The sequence below is a fragment of the Vespa crabro genome, chromosome 16 (genome assembly GCF_910589235.1).
Source record: "Vespa crabro chromosome 16, iyVesCrab1.2, whole genome shotgun sequence".
Classification (NCBI taxonomy): Eukaryota; Metazoa; Arthropoda; class Insecta; order Hymenoptera; family Vespidae; genus Vespa; species Vespa crabro.
Genome location: NC_060970.1, coordinates 3,705,390 through 3,725,934, shown reverse-complemented (window position 1 = coordinate 3,725,934; position 20,545 = coordinate 3,705,390). Strand labels below are relative to the sequence as shown.

General features: G+C 39.6%; 1 protein-coding gene across 3 annotated transcripts in view; it reads left to right on the top strand.

Moving 5' to 3' along the window:
• Window positions 1-20,545, top strand: part of LOC124429888 (nuclear pore complex protein Nup88) — a 68,662-nt gene that overhangs the window by 36,636 nt on the left and 11,481 nt on the right. For all 3 annotated transcript variants that reach the window (XM_046975693.1, XM_046975695.1, XM_046975694.1), the window contains exon 2: window positions 15,546-15,715. In XM_046975693.1, coding sequence (XP_046831649.1) covers window positions 15,546-15,715 — 170 coding nt within the window. The remainder of the gene's footprint in view (window positions 1-15,545; window positions 15,716-20,545) is intronic.

Below are 20,545 nucleotides of genomic sequence, written 5' to 3'. Positions count from 1 at the left end.
GCGAGCAATCCGATTTCAAATTTAAGGGAAGCCACTCCGATAGCCCGGCCATTTGTTTTCGGAAAGCTCTACTCTCTTTTCGCGACAGCCTGACAAATGGTTGATACCCTCTGGCCCATTTGATCGGCCGGAATACGTGAATACGCGATATCTTTCAATCTCTCTTCTCTTCTCTCGTCTCGTGGCAAAGGAAGAAAGGAGAGAGAAGAAGAAAAAAAAGAAAAGGGAGGGGGGGGGGGAAGAAAAAGAAAGATAGAAAAGTGCGAAAGAGGAAAGCCATCTTAACTGGCAAAGAAAATAACCAATATTCGAGCCCGACATTTTTCACGCGAAGAATCGCGTTTTATCCCTTACCTACCTTCTTAACCTTCTTTTCTTTTTTCTTTCTCAAGAAGCATCTACACACACACACACACACACACACACACACACATATATATATATATAATATGTAGGCTTCGCTCGCATAGGGTTTCTCAGAAATATTTTCTTAAAAAAAAAAAAGAAAGAAAGAAAGAAAGAAATAAATAAATAAATAAATAAATAAAAAGAAATAAGATGAGAGAGAAAGAGAGAGAGAGAGAGAGAGAGAGACCATCAGCCTTGTTCGAGTTCTTTCTCCAACAGGGTCAGGAATCATCGCTATGGAATTTCAAAGAAAGCAGAGAGAACGAGAGATACGAGGGAATACCTTCGCGAGAATACGTATCACTGATAATTTATATTCTAAATCGGGTCCCATTAGGTGAGCGCGCTTAGTCCACACGGTATAAGGGAAGATTTTCCTTCTCCATGGTCCAAGAGTAATGGTGGAAGAGAGAAAGCACGCGCATGTCGTTTCCACACGTCGTCGCATCAAACGCGCGTAATAATATGGCAAATAGCTACTTTTCCCTTATACCGCTATAACGTAACGTCGGAATAGTGCGGCGGGGAGGGAGGGGGATGAAGAGGATCGAGGTCGGTGGAGGTGGATGGAGTGGGGATAACATTCTTGTCGAGAGTCATTATGTTTAATGTTTGATGTTGCCTCTCTTTAACCCGTACAGACTTTAACCCTCAACCCCTCAACCAACCAACCGACCGACCGACCAAACCAACCCCACCACCTCTCTACCATTCATATCCTACATTATTTTCTTTTTTTTTGTTTTCGTCCATGCTTTCTTTTTTGTTTTTGTTTTTGCATTGTTATGCTTTTCTCTCTCTCTCTCTCTCTCTCTTTTTTTCACGATCGAATTTTATATTGCAACCAACGTAGAACGTTCGTTCATTTCAATATTGTAAATAGTTGTAAATAGGTAACGCAAAGAGCCAACTCGTGTCAAATATTTTTCTACTCGTTCGGTTTATTTTTTTTTTTTTTTGTTTCTTTTTCTTTTTTTTTTTTTTTTTGTTCCCTTCTTTTTTTTTCTTTTTTTTTTCTCTTTTTCGTTTTTTGTCTCCTTTTTTTTTTCGCAGTACTCGGAAGCACAACCAAAGGTAGAACCGAACGAAGTCTTCGATATAGAGACACGGCCGAGGGCATATTTTCTAATTACAAAAGCCATATTCGTCATGCGAGTAGGGCGACAAGTACAATGTCTCCTCACTACGGTCATCCCCAATGCCGAATTTTTACTCCGGCCATCAGAACCCCAACCATCCTTTTCCGCACACCCTCCTGCCCGTTACCCCGTAGCCCTTCCCCTTCTCCGTCCTCCTCCCTCTACATCCTACGGTACGCCCTTCGCTCTCTCTCTCTCTCTCTCTCTCTCTCTCTATATATATATATATATATATATATATATATATATATATATCTATCTCTATCTCTCTCTCACAGTCTGTGTCGCCTCCATTCAATTTGCCAGGTTATTTTTCAGTGGAGCCCATACTTAACGGGTCATGCGTTACACCCCCCGACGATTTTTCAACGATGCAACGAGCATTCCGCGTATTTGCGTTCGCGTATGTACCTGCAACATAAGCTCGAACAGATGAATCAATGTCTTCAATATTTTATCAGTTCTCTGTACTCTCTTTCTCTCTCTCTTTCTCTCTCTCTTATCGTACATACCTCTCTCGTTGATCACGAAACTCTAATTAGTGCTTTCCACAAAAAAAAAAAAAAGAAAAGTAAAAAGGGGGAAAAAAAGTCATGTCACGTATCATTCTACAAGATCTACTCCGTAGTATTAATTGAAATATATTATTCGAAAATCAATGGTCATTGGCGAGCTTTTATAAAAAAAAAAAAAAAAAAAAAAAAAAAGAAAAAAGAAAAGAAAGAAAGAAAGAAAGAAAAAAAGGTTAGTTCCTACGAATTTTGAACTCGATCATAAAGAAGAAGAAGGAAAAAATGAAGAAAATATTTCCTTAAAAAAGACAAAGACGAAAATCATTCTTGGACGAGTCGTTTCTTTTTAATATACATATACATATATATATATATATATATATATATATATATATATATATATATATATATATATATAAGTTATATCTTGAGAGTCGTGAAAGGCGAGTAGTTGCTTAGAAAGTTATCTATTAAAACGCGAAAGAGCGAGCGAGCGCGCGAAATTAACGCCGAGATCGTGAGGAAGGATCCGCACGTGTCCGCTCGTAAATGCACGCGCATGTGGAACTAGACGAGATATTTTACAATTATACAGCGAAATCCATTAAGGCAAACCGAAACAGCGAAACGTCGTGCACGGTGTTCGCGTATCTATGGAAAATACTGCTGCCACTACTACTACTACTACTACTACTACTACTACTACTACTACTACTACTACTACTACTACTACTACTACTACTACTACTACTACTACTACTACTACTACTACTACTACTACTACTACTACTACTACTACTACTACTACTACTACTACTACTACTACTACTACTACTACTACTACTACTACTACTACTATGGTCTCTTGAAATGTAAGATACGAGAAGTTCTCTTGGAAAGAGAGAGAGAGAGTTACACTTTTACTTACTTGACGTATCCACGAGGTAGAGGAACTAAGTTACATCAATGTCGTAAAAGAATCTTAGGAGACAGAAAAAGAGAGAGAGAGAGAGAGAGGTGCTTTATTTAATATTGATAAAACGAGTACCCAGATATTTCGTAATAATGATTAAGCCATAATGAAGAGGATAAAAAGTGAAGAAAGAAAGAAAGAAAAAAAAAAAGGAAAAAAAGGGGGGAAAAAAAAAGAAAGGCCTTGTCCTGTTTAACGACGAATAATGAAAGGGTTTGTGGTTTGAAAAATTTGGCCCAAAATTCGACGATATATAATTTTTTTCTCTTTTTTTTTTTTTTTTTTCTTCTTAAATCCACTAAAAGATGTAAATTAGTTTTTGGAGTTTCGTTGGTACATTCAATCTTACCAACGTTAATCTTAGATCCAACGAGACCCAATTTTACGATCTTTACTTACAATGGTTATACACAACAATTCAAGAAATTTCCCTTCCTTGTATCTCGAAATGAAACGTAGGCTGATAATAAGATTCTACGGGTTTGGAACCCGTGCATGTAGGGTGCCTAGGATTAGGAAGGTGAACGAACGTGGTAAAGGAAGGTGGTATAAGATACGACACCTCGTGCTGCGGTTTTAACTCCTGGTTATATTCGTACCTACGAGATTGCCAGATTCAAGGGAAATTATATCTATTTGTAGAATAGTAGTCCTCCTCCTCCCTCTATCCTTACCACCCCTATCACCACCACCTCCTTCCACCATCATCACCTCTTTCTCTCTTTCTCCTGTCTTCTTCTTCTTCAAGCAAATCCTCTCGCGTGCTCTCACAGAGTAAAATCTTGCATACCTCGTCGTTCCCTCTATTGTGAAATGTGAAAGAGAGAGAGAGAGAGAGAGAGAGAGAGAGAGCGCACGCGCGCACACTCATGCTCTAACGCATATTGGTATTCTACCTGAACGTTTGTATTACAAAGGGTTACGTATGTGCCCGTGAAACACGCACCCTTCGAAATCAAGGATAGTCTCGCTACTTGGAAACTAACTCGTTCTAGGAAATATCAAGGGTCCCACGGCTTTTCCAACATACATACATACATACATACATACATACGTACGTAAAGATACGAACGTTCGGATAAACTCGTCCGTGCGAGTTGGGAGTACAAAATGCGCATTTTCAACACGTATTTTGATATCACGTAGGTACACCTAATCCTCGTTAGATTATTATCGAGACAGAGTAATAGGGTATATCTCGTATCTAACGAGTAACAAGTATATAAGTTATATCGTGCAAACGTGACATAATGAATTTCATTGGGACAGCGGGAAGGAGGGGGTGGGGTGGGGCGGGGGAAAGGGGACGAGGGTAGGATTGCTGGTGGGATGAAAGAAAAAAAAGGGACAGAGAGTCAAGTGAACGGTTCTGAAAGAAAATATTCATTATTCTAAATCATGAGAAAAGAGAGAGAGAGAGAGAGGCGATGAATGGACATTGCGTTAGCGGCACTGTCAGAAACAGATTTCACGAGATGAGATAGGATGGAATGGTGGTAGGAAAGAAAAAAAAAGAAAAAAGATAAAAAAAAAAACAAAAAAAAAAAAAAAGAAACAAAAAGGAAAGGAAGAATGAAAGAACGAACGAAAAAGGATAACGGCTGGTAGAATCCGCGTGATGGTTCCAAGAGGAGTGTCGCGCGAATAAAAGCGAAATGTATGGAAGGAAAGATCTAATTTGTTCCTGTCGGGGGTTTGCTTTCGGATAGGGAGGAAGTAGGTGGCTCACACAGATGGGGCGGAATTAATATTCATAAGCGTCCAGAAAGGTCTCGAGGGGCGGGGTCAACTTACATGTATCTTTCGCTACTGACCCGAGCCAGGCAACGGTGGCGATGGTGGTGGCGGCGGCGGCGGCGGCGACGACGACGACGACGGTAGTGTTGGTGGTAGTGATGGTGGTGGTGATGGTGATGGTGGTGGTGGTGGTGGTGGTGGCGGCGGCGGCGCGTTACGCGATAACGGTTGAGAATTAAAATACTGCCCAGCAGGTTTTAACCCTTCTTCGTCGTTTCGAGAAAGTACGAGGGGGAAAACGTTCGTGAAACATTGGAACATTGTCAGAGGTATATTCGAGACTCTTTAAACGTATTCACATTGTCTACTATAATGCCGTTTGCCATTATGCCAATTCACATTGCGATTGTGATATGTATTGCCAATACGTATGTATCTATGTATATATATATATATATATATATATATATATATATATGTATGTATGTAGATAGGTTAATATCTTCCTTCTCCGAATCTTAAAAAGTACGACTTGAATCCACTACGAGTGCGTACTTCTTCCGGCCATGCAAAACCTCACCTTCGTAGACCTTCTCTTCTAGTCACCGTTCTCCAACCTTTTCCTACATACGATTTTCCCTACCGTGAAATGTAAATCGAGATTAAATGCGTCCCGTACCGTACCGTACCATACCATACCATACCGTCCCGTCCCGTCTCGTCCCGTCCCGTTGAGAAACAACGGCGGACGTAGTAGGTTATTTCCTTCGTAGAATTTCTAAGTCGAAAATTTAAATCGTCCCCGACAAAAACCACCGGCGTGCGTCTTTAATTCCGTTTCCGGTGGATAATCAGCGTTCCCTTCTAACAAGAATCTGTCTTCATGTTAAATGAAAATAATGTAAAATTAAGCAAAGTTAAACAAATCAAATCAAATCTAATCAAAATAAAACAAACAAACAGAAGGAAGGAAAAAAAAACAAAAAAAAAAAAAAATGAAGAAGATGAGGAGGAGGAGAAGATGCACGTTTAGTTAAAGGGGGGAAAAAAAAAAATAATAGACGATGACTTTATCGAAAACAAAGATTTCTTTACTCATCGAAGAAACGAGGGAACAAAATTAATCGATCAAGAAACACTGGACATCTCTTAGAGGGACATTTAGCCAAAGGTGGATGAGCTGGCACTTCCTACGCGTTCCTACACAATTAGTTCCCCATTATTAATTCTCCCTGTTGGCCATTATCCAACAGAATATTATGATCCTCGTGGCCCGGTAACAATGAGGATTATACGAAGAAAACGCTTCGATAGCGTTTCTAATACGGGGGAAAAGCACGAGTGGGGGTTGAAGGACGGGAGGGAGTGGGAGGAGAAGTATATGTACGAGGTAACCAACACCAGCCGTCATCTCTCTTCCCAAGACAAGGAGAAAGAGAGTGTCTCACCAACGTCCTCGTAAACGTTGGCCCACGGACCGACTTAACTTCGCTGGCAATAATAAAATGATATAGGAGGCGAAATATGCATTTAAATTATCGCCCCGCGATAATAATTTGCATACCACCGCGGCACCTCTCTCTCTCTCTCTATCTATCTATCTATCTATCTCGCTCTCTCTCTCTCTCTCTCTCTCTCTCTCTCTCTCTCTCTCTCTCTCTCTCTCTCTCTCTGGCACTTCGATACCCCTGCTTCGCTTAGTTTAGCCTCGTTTAATTTAAATAATACTTCTCGGCGCTGTGTGGGGAGTACGGCCGCGGCAAGATATACATAAAATCGCCATAACATTGTAAATTATAACTGATACGGCTTATATCGCGGACGAGGAAGAGAGTAAAAGAGAGTAAAGAAGAGAGAGAGAGAGAGAGAGAGAGAGAGAGAGAGAGAGACGGACAAGAGGTAGCCAAAGATAGAGGGAGAGAAGGAAAAGGAAGGTAGAGTATCGTCGTACTACGGGGTACTCGCGTTCGGACGATTACGGATGCCTAAAGGGCTCCTAGTCTGATTAAGGTATACCAAATGAGAGACCCCAGAATCATTAATTTCGAATCGCAAGGGAACAGATACAGCGACCAAAGGTTAAACTCGTTCCTCTTTTCCCTTTTCTTTTTTTTCTTTTTTTTTTCTTTCTTTTTTTTTTCTTTTCTTTTTTCCCCTCCTTTTTTTCCATCCTCTTGTTTTCCGTCTTTTTCACAATGGAAAAATATATGTACCAATAGAGAAATCGTTGAAAGTGCAGGACAGTACTGACGGGAACTTTTTTCTTTTCTCTTTCTCTCTCTCTCTCTCTCTCTCTCTCTCTCTCTCTCACTCTCTCTCTCTCTTTTTTTTTCTTTTCTTTCTTTCTTTCTTTCTTTCTTTTTTTCAAATAAACGCATATAAATCCTCGGATATATTTCCATTATAGTCGACGAGACGTGTTTGCGCGTGAATAGCCGAGACAAATAATGCGAGATGAATAGAGAAATAATAAAGGAAAAAAAAAAGAGGTAAAGAAGAAAGAAAAAAAAATTAATAATCCACCATCGGTTCGTAGAAATTCGAATTCTATGATAATCTAATGGGATTCTGGACCTTTCCCTTTTACGAGATGTAATAACCAACTACTTCGTTCTGTGGTTTGATAATAGGGCTATCTATATGTCATGAAACGTACGAACTTACAACGATACGTTAACGTCACCTATATGAATATCGACGAATATTTCAGCTCGTAAATAATTATAGAGAGAAAGAGAGAGAGAGAGAGAGAGAGAGAGAGAGAGAGAGAAAATATAGATAAAAAGGAATTTCATCAACGTGGCTGATAAAAGAAAAAAGACAAAAAAAAAATAGAAAAAGAAAGATACTCATTGGCAACGATCACACTTGGATGATAATTTTTGTTGGTTCGCAAGGTACACCAGGACAATTTTCATCATCGCATCCCGTCGGTTCGCACCGACGTTATTATTTTATTAAGCCGTAATATAGGGAGACGGTCAAGGTATTTGAACAACCTCGGGCGCGATAGCGAGTCTACTCGGCACGATGCGCTTCGTTCGTTGATGGGGTTGGCTGGCCTCACTATCCTCCTCCGCAACCTTTCTCGTACCATCCTACGAGATGTTGGTGCCCACTAGCACACCACGCAATTCCGCAAAGTATGCAGATCTAAGAATTCAAATGGCCGCTCTATAGCGCCCGTAAAATGGCGGACAATCGCGCTCGTAAACCACTATATTAAAATTCTATATCGTCCTCCGGTATCCACCACCGTGCGGTCACCACCGACGCAAGTCGCAAACACTCCTCCTCTCTTCTTTACCCTCTTTCGAACGTTTCCTTCCATTCTAGCTGGGTCACTACCCATCGTCATTATCTACAATACCACTACACCACACACAATATCAACTCACTACCACTACCATTACCAACTTTCCTCCTCTTACTCCTCGTCGTTCCTGATGTCCACGTCAGAGTCCGGGGATCTGGCATAGTCTTCACATTGCCATAGTCTAACTCTACCCATCCCTACCTACCGATCTTTTACATTGTACAGAGTTTGCGGACCATTCCACCGGATGCGAGCGTTCACGTTTATGTGCGTGCCGCTGTCATGCGTGCTAACATTTGACGCCTTCGTTTTGCTATTATTCCATGGTAGATATAAAATATGACTCCGTATTATTTATGTCTACTTCAGAATATGCTAACTCATCAAACACAGTCGCCCGTATAAGTTAAGTAGTATAACAGACCGGTCGGGAATGTGTCAACGCTCAAATATTGTATGATATTGTATGATATATACGTATATATATACATATATGTATACATATATTTTTTTAGGTTAAATAGATGTATCTAACAATCAAATAGAAAGGAAATAATTAATTTGAAAATATCTCATCGAAATGAACGACGACGCCCAATGATTCGGTTAATACCAACACCTCATATTGTGACAAGTTAGTTAGGTGTAACATAGAGTAAAATAAAAGGGATCGTGCGAATAACGAAAGAAAATAGAGAGAGAGAGAGAGAGAAAGAGAAGAATGGTGGAGGGGGAGGGGAAATACCATAATGGGAATTACGTTTCTGTCGTCTAGCTGATTCGAGGCTCACGTGTACGCGCGTATACAACAACGCAATAAGTTAATCGCGTTAGCGGGTTCGTTGATTAAACGAACGATCAGGCTGATGGTCATCACCGTGGACGTCGCACAGGGACTCATGGGTGCGGCCTCTGTAAGGCACATTAATAAAAAAAAAACTCGATTGTCATTCGTCGCTCGTTCTTCTCACTTATGTATGTACTAATTACGTCGATTTATTAATCATAATCTTTACCCGTTGACATTTATATATATATATATATATATATATATATATATATATGTATGTATGATTAACGAGTAGGATTCAATATCCGATGCGTATTAAATAAATATAAACGTCAATGACGATAATTATTTCAATTACTCAATTAGTGTGTAATAAAATATAATTGTAAAATATTATATCGACGAGTAAAATCATATTTATGCGTATCAATAGCGTAATCTTAAATTAATCCTAATTGTTCATTTTGAATGTATTATCGCTCAAAGATGATAATTTTCGGCTCGATTAAAACGATTCGCTCATTGTACGATTCATAAATTTTTTTTTTTTTTTTTTTTCTTATAACGACGTCATTGAAAATGCGTTTTCAAATCTATCGATTATTATTTTCGAGGGTTCGAAGAATTTATCGAATTTTTTCTTTCTTTCCTTTTCTTTTCTTTTCTTTTCTGAACTCAAAATTTATTCATTCTGTATAAATGAGAGATCATAGTATTAACCAGAAGGACGTAAAACACGACCAATCGCAAACAATACAAAAATTATTTCGAGGTGTACACGATTAGGATTATGGGTTGAATCAATTATTAATTTCTTCGATCCAATGAAATTCTTTTTTTTTTACCTTCTAAAGAAAAAAAAAAGAAAAAAAAGGAAAAAGAAAAAAAAACGAGAGAACAAAAAAGAGAAGAAGAAAAAACTCGCCCATTAACGTATATATTCACAGGTAACAGATTTAAAGAGGTAAGAAAGATAAGAAAAATGAAAAAAGAAAAAAGAAAAAAAAAGAGAGAAAGAGAAGAAGAAAGAAAAGAAAAGAAAAAAAAAGGGAAAAAGAAAGAAAAAAAAGAAATTCAGTTTATAAACGCCTCGCAAAGTATCGATGCTCGATAAAAGTATCGCGTGCCGTCTACTCCGTTGTTATCACACGTGCACGCATTCCATTGGAAAGCATATAGAAAAGGCAATGTGAGAGAGCTAGCAAGGATAGTAGGAGGTGGTAGGTCGAAAGGGGAAACGATAAAGGGTGTAGGTCGATGGTGTACGAGTGGGAACGGCAGAGTATGAGGAGGAAAATAGAGAGAAGAGGCGTAGGTGTGGGATAGAGAAGAGAGAGAGAGAGAGAGAGAGAGAGAGAGAGAGGAAGAGGGGAAGAGAGTGGTGTTGCAGAGGATTCCTGGCTACCGACGCCCGACACCAACGTCGCTGCTGCTGCATGAGACTGTAATGCGTTATTAATGAACACCAAGAATTTCATTAAAGATTGTTTGTATATCAAACTGTCCACTAAATTATGCCGTATAACCCCCGTGGCGCCTTTCTCGCGCCTAGAAACTATTGGCTCAACCCAAGCTTTATCAAGGGTCGTTCGTTCGTAACTGAATCGTTCAGTTAACAATCCTAACTTTCTTTTCATTGAAATTATTTCAATGATGATCGATCAATGATCAAAAAGAAACGTTATTTACGATTTAACATAAATAATTACGACTTTATCCATTGGTATATCGTTGTTTCCGACTAAGTCAGTTATTTCGCGACCTTCGGAACATACATTATTAGGAGGGACGATATAGGTAAGTACGTTTCTGGGCGCGTGCGACAGAGTAGGTAAAGAAGGGGAATATGCATATAAGAGAAAGAGAGATCGAGATAGGGTGAACCTGGATGACAAACAGAGAACGAACGATAGGGTGAGAGAGACAGAAAGAGAGAGAGAGAGAGAGAGAGAGAGAGAGGGAAAGGAGGAATGAAGGGAGGACGAGTGGGTAGAGAAGGTGGGTTGGGAGATACAGTTAATCGTTGGGAAGCTATTAACTTCGGACTGGAATGCCCCATAGCGCCTCATTTCGTTCAATGCAAATTTACACCGACGCCGACCACCTAGCATGGCTCTCTCTCTCTCTCTTTCCTCCCACTTTCCCTCTCTCTCACCCTCCCTCCTTCCCTCCGACCCACGTTCCGTCCGAAAACTGCATGTATACCGGGTGTTCCCCATTCTCATCCTTCCCCTGGCTAACAATCCCGTACGATTATCGTTCGTTTGGTTAAAAATGAAAATGAGAATGGGAAGAAAAAAATTAAAAAAAATTAAAAAAAAAAAAAAAGAAGTCTCCGTTCGAGCGCCATTGAAAATGAAACGAAAAAACGTGATTACTTATGACGATCGTTTGAAAGTTATAGATCACGAGCTCTAGTCGATAGAAATTATATATCGATGTCCCCGATGGACTCTCTTAATTTCGTTGCTCTTTTATTATTATTATTATTATTATTATTATTATTATTATTATTATTATTATTTCTTTTTTCTCTTTTTCTTTTTTTATTTTTTTGTCTTTCTTTTTTTTTGTATTTTATTCTTTCTTTTTTCTTTTTTCTTTCTCTTCTTTTCCTTTTTTTTTTCTTTTCTTTTTTTTTTTTTTTTTTTTTTTTTTTTGTTCGAGTCCTCGACAAATTTTCTGAAGCCCGGCCTTGTCAGGGACCGAGGAAATTATTACGAGCCAAGTGCGCAACGCGAAACACGGAGAATTACGCGTACGCCGCCGAGGTCTCTCGGCTGACGAATGGCGATGTAACGGGTGCTCAAAGTACACATAGTTAACGCTAGAATGTGGCAGAACCTGACTAACGACGGCTGATGTTCCGCTATATAATTTCAAAACATACTCACGCATATATACGGTGACTTAGATGCGAGGACGGGCTTGAAAGGGTGGGTTGAAAGGAGGTGTAAATAGGGGTGGGATAGCGAGAGTGGGGTAGAATACGAACGGTGAGAAGAACGGTGAGCCTTATGCGAAGAAAGAGAGAGAGAGAGAGAGAGAGAAAGAGAAGAAGAGAAAGACGGCGAAAGGTCGAGAGAGCAACGGTTAGACAAAAGATCGCGAGCATTGCGAGCTGACATCGCCTTAATATGGACAAATGTCGTACTATATCTCAGCGGGGCTTTTGCTTTGCATTATTTGGCTAACATCCTCGTTTGCCATCCTAATACGAGCCGGATACCTTACCGCTTTACGAGAATGTCTTTTGGTAGCTCTTCTTTCCAACAGTCCTCAGTCAAGTAACCACCCACTTATACACCCACCCGCCCATCACCTATCCATCCACCCAACCAGTCACTCCCCACCCACAGCTATCATTCATTCCTACTCTCATCTCGGTCTGCCCACTCTTATTGCCCTTTCTTATCCCTTTTCGTAACTTGCAAAAGCGTGCTTATCATTAAAATTTAATTAATTCCATGACCGTCGGATAAATTAGAGTTTACGGAAGCGGCCCTTCTCGTCCTCTAAGTTTCTCCATTTAGTCACTCAACGTTTAGAGAACGTTAAAGTAGAAATCTTATGTTTCCCACGAAAGAAATAATAAAAGTAAAGGAAAAAAAAAAACAAAAAACAAAAAGAAACGGTCGGGATTATTTAACCCGGGTCATCAGCTCAAAAAAGAAAAAAAAAAAGAAAATGAGAGAAAAAGAACAATTCCTACGTTAGGCGCTTGAGTGTAGTATCTTTCGTTTAGAAAAAAAAAAAAACAAACAAACAAAAAAAGAAGAAAAAATGAAAGAAAGAAAAAGAAAAAAAGATTCAGCGATCGTGTTTGGAAAATCCTTAGGTATATATGCTTATACGCGTATATATCTCTTAGTCGTCTTCGCTGCCGCCACCCATCCCTACCGCCCAACCCCCCCCTCCTCCTCCTCCTCCCCCTCTCTTTCCCCTTCCCCACCTAACAAGACTACTTTTTAACGGGGCAAAGTATTTTTACAAAGAACCACCGAAATGATTCTCGCACGATTCCAAGCTGGTAAAGCCGTCGTGCACTTAACATTTAAAGAAAAAGAAAAGTGAGAGAAAACGGGAGAAAGGAAGATAGAGAGAGAGAGAGAGAGAAAAAAGAGCAAAACAAAAGGGCAACACAACGGATAAAAAGGGTGCGTCTGTAGTAGAAGAGATCGCGAAAAAAGGGAAGTGGGAAGTATATACTTTGGATTTTAAGAAACCGTGACAAGGCTCGAGAGATGTCTATCCGACTGGTGCTTAGCGAAAGCACGTAGAACGACGGTCTTAATGGTTCTGGCCTTGCACTGCAGAAAGAGAAAAAGAGATAAGAAGAACGAAGAAAGAAAGAAAGAAAGAAAGAAAGAAAGAAGAAGAAGAAGAAGAAGAAGAAGAAGAAGAAGAAGTGAAAGAGTGAGATAAAGAGAGATAAAAAGACAGAAGGCAAGTAAAACGGTGAATGGTGAAAAAGAAAAAGTCCGGGAAGAGAAAGTCGAAGGGTGGGAGGAGAGGAGAACGGGAGAACTGGGTGGGGGAGGGGTGTAGGGGGAGGGGGAGGCTTGGAGAAGAGTACGACGGAATGGATGTGTTCACATTATACCCTCTGTTCTTTTAATTTCTTCAAAGGACCCTTCCCCGCGACACTTTTGCCGACTCTGACTCCGCGCGAGCGAGCGTAGCGAAGGAACCTCCCTTCCCTCCTTTTTCTCTTTTTCCTTTTTTTTCCCTCTCTCTCTCTCTCTCTCTCTCTCTCTCTCTCTCTCTCTCTCTATCTATCTTTTTCTCACTCAGTCTCCGGTCTACGCTACTGGATTAATAAGGCGTCGACAATGTGACGTCTTTTTTCTTTCTCCCTGGGACGGGACAACGGGCAAAGTGAATGAGGGCTCTTCTCGTCCGAGAGACGAACAGTTCGGAGAGGGAGTAAAAGAGTGAGAGAGAGAGAGAGAGAGAGAGAGAGAGAAACGAATGATGTTCTCTCTTTCTCTCTCTCTCTCTCTCTCTCTCTCTCTCTCTTTCTTCCTTTTTCTCTTTCTCTCTGTCTGTCTGTCTTATCCGTGTGCTGTGTAAGAGGAGGCGAATTCCCGTTAATAAATGTGTTTCTAACGGTCTGACGAAGAGGAAGAAGGTAAAGTGAAGGAACAACTGAGAAAAGGGATGAAGCAAGAAAAGAGAGAGAGAGAGAGAAAGAGGGAGAGAGAAAGGGAGAGGGAGGATGGAAATACGTAGAGAAACGTGCACTCGTCGTTACGTTATGCCATCAACGACCCGAGGGAGTGCGCGTCTTAATGAGGAAAGAACTTTTTAAACGCACGAAGCTTTCATTCGTCGATGTCGAAACGCGCTTAGCTTTACTCCCTCCAGCGAATTTGTCTAACGGGAGAAGTAGGAGGATGATGATGAGGATAAGGATGAGAATAAGGAGGATGAGAAGAATGAGGAGGAGGAGGAGAAGGGGGAGAGGGAAATGACGATGCGAAGATGAGGACAAACGATGGACGCTGGGAGATTAAATACATACATACACACAGAGACACACACACACACACACATGGATATATACTCCTCTTCGTTGTTTCTTTCGTGTGATAATGTCAAATTTGTGGATATTGCATTTGCTATAGAAAATCCTTCATTTCTTCTTTAAAGATTCTTTTCCTTTTTGTTTCCTATCTTTTCTTCTTTTTTTTTTCTTTTTTTTTTTTGTTTTGTTTTGTTTTGTTTTGTTTTGTTTTGTTTATTTATTTTTTTTCAATGCGGAATGTTCCTTATTTCCTCTTCCTTTTCTTCTTTTTCTCCTCCTTGATCTCCTCCAGCTCCAACTCTTCCTCCTACTATTTCGAACGCTGGAGAAACCGAAAGCATGGCTAGTAGCCGCCTCTGGGAAAAAAAGTAATTACCTCTTGATACGCGCCGATACCCCACCTGCGGGGATGCCTTCTCCTTGTAATGATGTTCCTCTCCTTCTTCGTGAACTTAGTTCGAAATTAAATATCGAGGGGGTTGCGACGAACTTGCAACCCCCGGTAAGGCTAAAAAAAAAAAGAGATAGACAGATATATATATATATATATATATATGTATATAAGGTGGTAGAAAGGAAAGTAAGACGCCCGAAGAAGAATCACGGCGTCTTCCACGTCCCGATTGGGGTTGGGCGAACGTTTTGCCTCGTACACCTGCCTCTTTCCCGTAAGGGCCGTGATAAAAATCAAACCAGAAAACAAACAAGTAAAATCGGTGGGGGATGGGGTATCATATTATAAAGTTTTTCAATCGATAGACGATCCGTACCGGGATGCGTCAGAGACGAGAACGAGAAAAAAAAAAGCAAAAAGAAAAAGAAAAATGAGATCGCGAGGAGGGGGGAAAAAATATAAGGGAGACAAAACAGGGATGTGTTAAGTATGTATATATATATATATATATTGACTGTACAGACAGAAAGAAAGAAAAGAAAAAAAAAAAGAGAGAGAGAGAAGGAAATCCGTCAGGGTAAAGAGCAAATTGAATTGATGGAAATCGTTCTACATCGGTTGTTTTTTATTTTGTTATTTTGTTATTTTGTTATTTTAAGCGATCTCCACATGTGATCGTGTAATAATAAATTGCACTATAATAAATACGTAATATTTTTAAAAGCATTTAATAATTTTTCTCTTTTCAGACTCTCCAACCAACCGATCCGCCAATCTTTGAGGTCATGAATATGTTCATCAATGAAACCGTAACGCAAGTTGCTCTATGGGGTAGTCTTGGAATTGCTGTCATGGAGTTGCCCAAACGATGGGGTAAAGATACCGGTTTTCAAGGAGGAAAGGATACCATCTTATGCGCGTAAATATTATAATCAAATATGTATATCACAGATCTAACGTTAACTCATAATTTTTAATCCTCTTCGTTTAATTTATTAAATTAAAAATATGAAAGAATGAAGAAAAATGATGGAGAATACATTGACACATTGGATAAAAGATTAAAATTGTTTAATCGTAAGACGGAAGAAAAGTCGCGTCTCACCTTCTTCATCTCCTTCTTAGTTCTCGTGGGCGTCCTAATATCCCGTAATTAAGAGGATGTTACGATGACGCCCGAACCCCGCGTTTTGGCCTCCCTCTTATGGAATTAAGGTGGCTTTACTCGCTTAGTTTTCAAAAGTTCTCCGAGGGCAGAAAGCACCGCTGAATACTAACCGCCTCATCAAGGACACATGCCGCCTGCCTAGGCCACTACTGTCTTGCGTAACATTATCTCACAAACCTACCGAGCTTTCTATAACAACGTTTTACTCGAAAATATATCGAGTTTATGATTAATAACAAAAAAAGATGCGATTATCCTTTGATCCGTATTTATATATTATATATATATAAAAGAACAAAAAAAATCGCCCCATTTCGTTTGGCATTCGACGATGACCCCCACCCCCTTCCACAAGTTAAAAAGTATATTTTTCGCCACTTAATTAGCGAAATATATATATATATATTAAATAGATACTAGAGTGTCCGTAAGGATTCACAAAGTGTAGAACGCGGTAAACACAGCGGCTGCCTCGAGTCGCCTGTTTCATTATAATTTCATAGTAAGCTGAATTCAAAATAGACGCATTACCTCTCTCCGGCTTCCTGCTAATACATAATTCCGAACTTTTTGCGGAAACGAATGAAAACGCTTGCTGCTCTCTGAGACGGGTAGAAAAGGGAACGATGGCAAACAAAACTGTTGAAATTAAGAGCGGCAGTTGCTACGGCAAAACTTCATTCTTTTTCTCTTTTTTTTTTTTTTTCTTCTTTTTCTTTTTCTCCTTTTTTTTCTCTGCCCCCTCCCCCTTTTTTTCTTTTGCTTTTTTCCCATCATTGTATATATATACATATCTTGAGCGATTTTTCTCAACTCCAACGGCGTCGACCAGATTTGGAGTAGATTTATAAAAGACCAACGCTCGTACCAACGTCCTATGCACAAATTATAAAAAACCGCGAAACAGTTTGTAAGAGAGTCGCGGCCATTAGAACGAGAATCTCAGGGATTTAATGTCTCCTTCCTAGCTTAAACAAGGCTAAATGGGCTTTTATACGTTATTGCCCACGGAAACTTTTCTCAAAAACTGTAAGGATCTTTGGCTCGTGAGAAAGGAGAAAAAAAGAAAAAAAAAAAGAAGAAGAAGAAGAAGGAAGAGGAAGAAGAAAACGAAAAAAAAAAATAAAAAGAGGACAAAAAATGAAAGAAGAAAAATGTAAGATTCAACTGTATTACAATGTTTCCTTTTAATACTTTCGCAGGAATATTTTATAATTGTGTTTTATAACCGAGTGTTATATATACATATATATATATATATATATATATATATATATATATATTTTATTGGAAAAATCGCAATCGTACGCTACTAATTAGATACTTAAATTATTTTGTGCTTCGTTGAAATATTGTTAATTAACCAAAAAAAAAAAAAAAAAAGAAAAGAAAAAAAAGAAGAAGAAAAATCTAAAAGATATATCGATACCCAAGATATACGGGGGCAGGAGGAGTAGGAGGAGGAGGGGGGGAGGTATTTTCATCGTCCACAATCATTTCTGTTAAACGCTTGTGAAACGTTGAAGAAAAGGGAGTAGGGACCTGGGTGGATTGGGTGGATTGGGTGGGTGGGTGGAGAAAGGGAAAAGAAGGGTGGAATACTCAGTCACGGATTAAGCAAATGGCGGCAATAATAGTGATTATTCGGATTATGATATCAGTGCGAGAACTGGGTTTCGCTTGGACTTACCGAGGAGCCCCAACTAACTGCCGCGCCACCAAATCCTGACTTCAAGACACCGGATTAAAACTATTACCACTTTGCGACGCCACACCTCTTCGACTCTTTCACGGTTAGATGAGATTCAACCTATTTTCTTCACGGATTTTCTAACGTTTCCCATTTTCTAACGACCCTTGAAATTTTTCGTTTCTTCGATAATTTCACATCGTTTCAAGAATTCCCGCTATTACGTACCAACGAGATTAATACAATGATTGACGTCTCTATGCTGAATCCGCATTGTTCACGTCTAAAAAAAAAAAAAAAAAAAAAAAAAAAAGTCAATCGTTTCTTTTAAGAAAAAAAAAAAACCCAAAAAAACAAAAAGAATAAACCAACAAAGTGATCTTTATCCTCGTTAACGCGAAAATTGATCGACCATTGACAATTTTACGAACGATTCGTTATTTTCCTGTTTTTATAGATAAAGGAAGAAAGGAAAAAAGAAAAAAACCATCCCACGCAAAAGAAAAGAAATAAAATATGTCCCGATGAACGACCTGAGTTCTACTATTGCGTAAAACAATCAGTCAAAGATAAAACGGATGAATTAATTAAAATAGAATAAAATAAAATAAAATAATGAATTAATTAATTAAAAAAGAAAGAAAGAAACGATAAGAATGAAAAGTCTGAAATGGAACGAATGTAATCTCGGTAAATCCAATGAATCTTTAGTGTTGTAAGCCATTTGCGTGATACAATCTCGGGAATAATCGTTTTAGGAAGTAAGTAGAATCCCTGGTGTATAAGGTACCTTAAGTTAGTATGTTGTAGGAGTAAGTTGTCTAGGACGCCACAGTCGCGCGAGTCGCGCGGCAATAATTCGACAACGAATTGCGAAAGCGTTGCAATTCCACGTGGCAACGGAAGATTGCTCCGTTTCTCTGTTGGCTCACGCGGGCTAATTATTGTTTTAAGGATTACCGTTATGTGTTTATTATGCGACCAGTAGGAGGACCTCGCTCGGTTCTCTAACCATACTCATCTTAATATCCGCTAGAATTCAGCTTCGGTCTCTCAACACTGTAGAGAACCGGAAACCAACCCTGTTTCTCCCTCTCTCTCTCTCTCTCTCTCTTTCTCTCTCCCTCTTCGGTTATTGCTAAGAGTCGGCCTACGTTTATGAATAATTCTCAATCTCCTTTAAGTTCTACATTATTCGTTAATGAACAGCAGCCTATAAATAAAATCTTTCATTACATTACCCGTCAATCCTTTTAATTAAATTGATCTATGTTATTTTTGTTTCCTTTTTCTTTCTTCTTTTCTTTTTCTTTTCTTTTTTCTTTTTACATATACTTGTTTCTCTCCTGCGAGAATCAATATTTATACAAATAAGAGACATTTACGTTGGAACATTGAAGAAACGATAATCGTAAAACGATAGAGCTTCGCGTATATCTCTCGTATTCGTAACTCGAGCAAAATCTTCTAGCACGTGGATGAACGTGCTATGGAATATTTCATGTCAGTCCGACGAGTCAACGAATATACTCTCTCTCTCTCTCTCTCTCTCTCTCTCTCAAAACTCCAGTTCGCCTCCACCCCCATCCCTCGAGTTATTCTCATCCACCTCCCAACCCTACCCCATCCTACTCTGGAATAGAGAACGACGAGTTGCCGCCTCTCATCGCTATCTGTAGCAGTGCTCTCGCTGAGCCGTCCGTTCTGTCCGAAACGGGGGGGCAAAAGCGTTTATTTAAAAAATGATTTAACCTAATGGTTTTACATATGTAATCCCGATATAAAGCCTCGGCTAATCTCGGGGAGCCACACGCTCTATGCTCGTATATATTCGCTCACGGTGATCCGCATACGGGAACGCACAGGAGGACGCGTGCACACCGAGCTCACCACCGCATCCCTCTTCCTATCTTTAACATTGTATACTGTGCAAACGTTTCTACCTGCTATCCTTCTCTTTCTCTCTCTCTCTCTCCCTCTTTCTCTCTCTCTCTCTCTCTCTCTCTCTTTTTGTCTCTCTCTCGCATACATACACACATATACGCACTCCATCTCGCAACCCTTTTTTCTACTTTTTTTCGATGAGCAAGCAGTAACGAAAATCAGCGGCTTGCCGCGAGCCACGAACGGACTGCGACATATACGACCGGGGGTATTTTCGGAGGGTAGCCGACGAGGTATCGGCTGTTGGTTTGGCTTGTGTTTGCTGAGTCCGAACATAGGGTGCGTAGTAAGCCCAACCTACTCCCACCCACTCCCCCTATACTCTACCTCTCTCTCTCCCTCTCTCTCTTTCTCTCTTTTCTCGCTCTCTCTTTCTCTCTCTCTTTCTCTCTCTTTCTCTCTCTCTTTCATTCTGTCTCTCTGTCTCTACCACGGGGGATGATTTAGATGGTCCCCGATGATATCCGCGCCTTTTTGAAAAATGTAGCCGCACCGAGGTAAAAAAAAAATGTATAAGCCGTTTTACTGTATACCTTCTCTCTCTCTCTCTCTCTCTCTCTCTCTCTCTCTCTCTCTGTCTGTCTCTTTGTCTGTCTCTCTTAAGCGCCTAGCATACTAAAGCATGCTTTATCGTATACCTACTACCATACGACGAGAAACTTTATCGTCGCTCTGAGACCATTTTCTCGTACATACATACATACATACATACATACATACATACATACATACATACATACATACATACATACATACATACATACGTCCGATCGTCGCCGACTCGAACGACCAACGTTAACGAAAGAAATCGAATTATACGTATTCCCTGGTTACATCTGTTGTGTAGGTAATTTTTTTTTTTTTTTTTTTTTTTTTTTTTTTTTAAATATACAATATCGAAGAAAAAGAAGAAGAAGAAGAAAGGAGAAAAAGTTTTGGTCGATTCA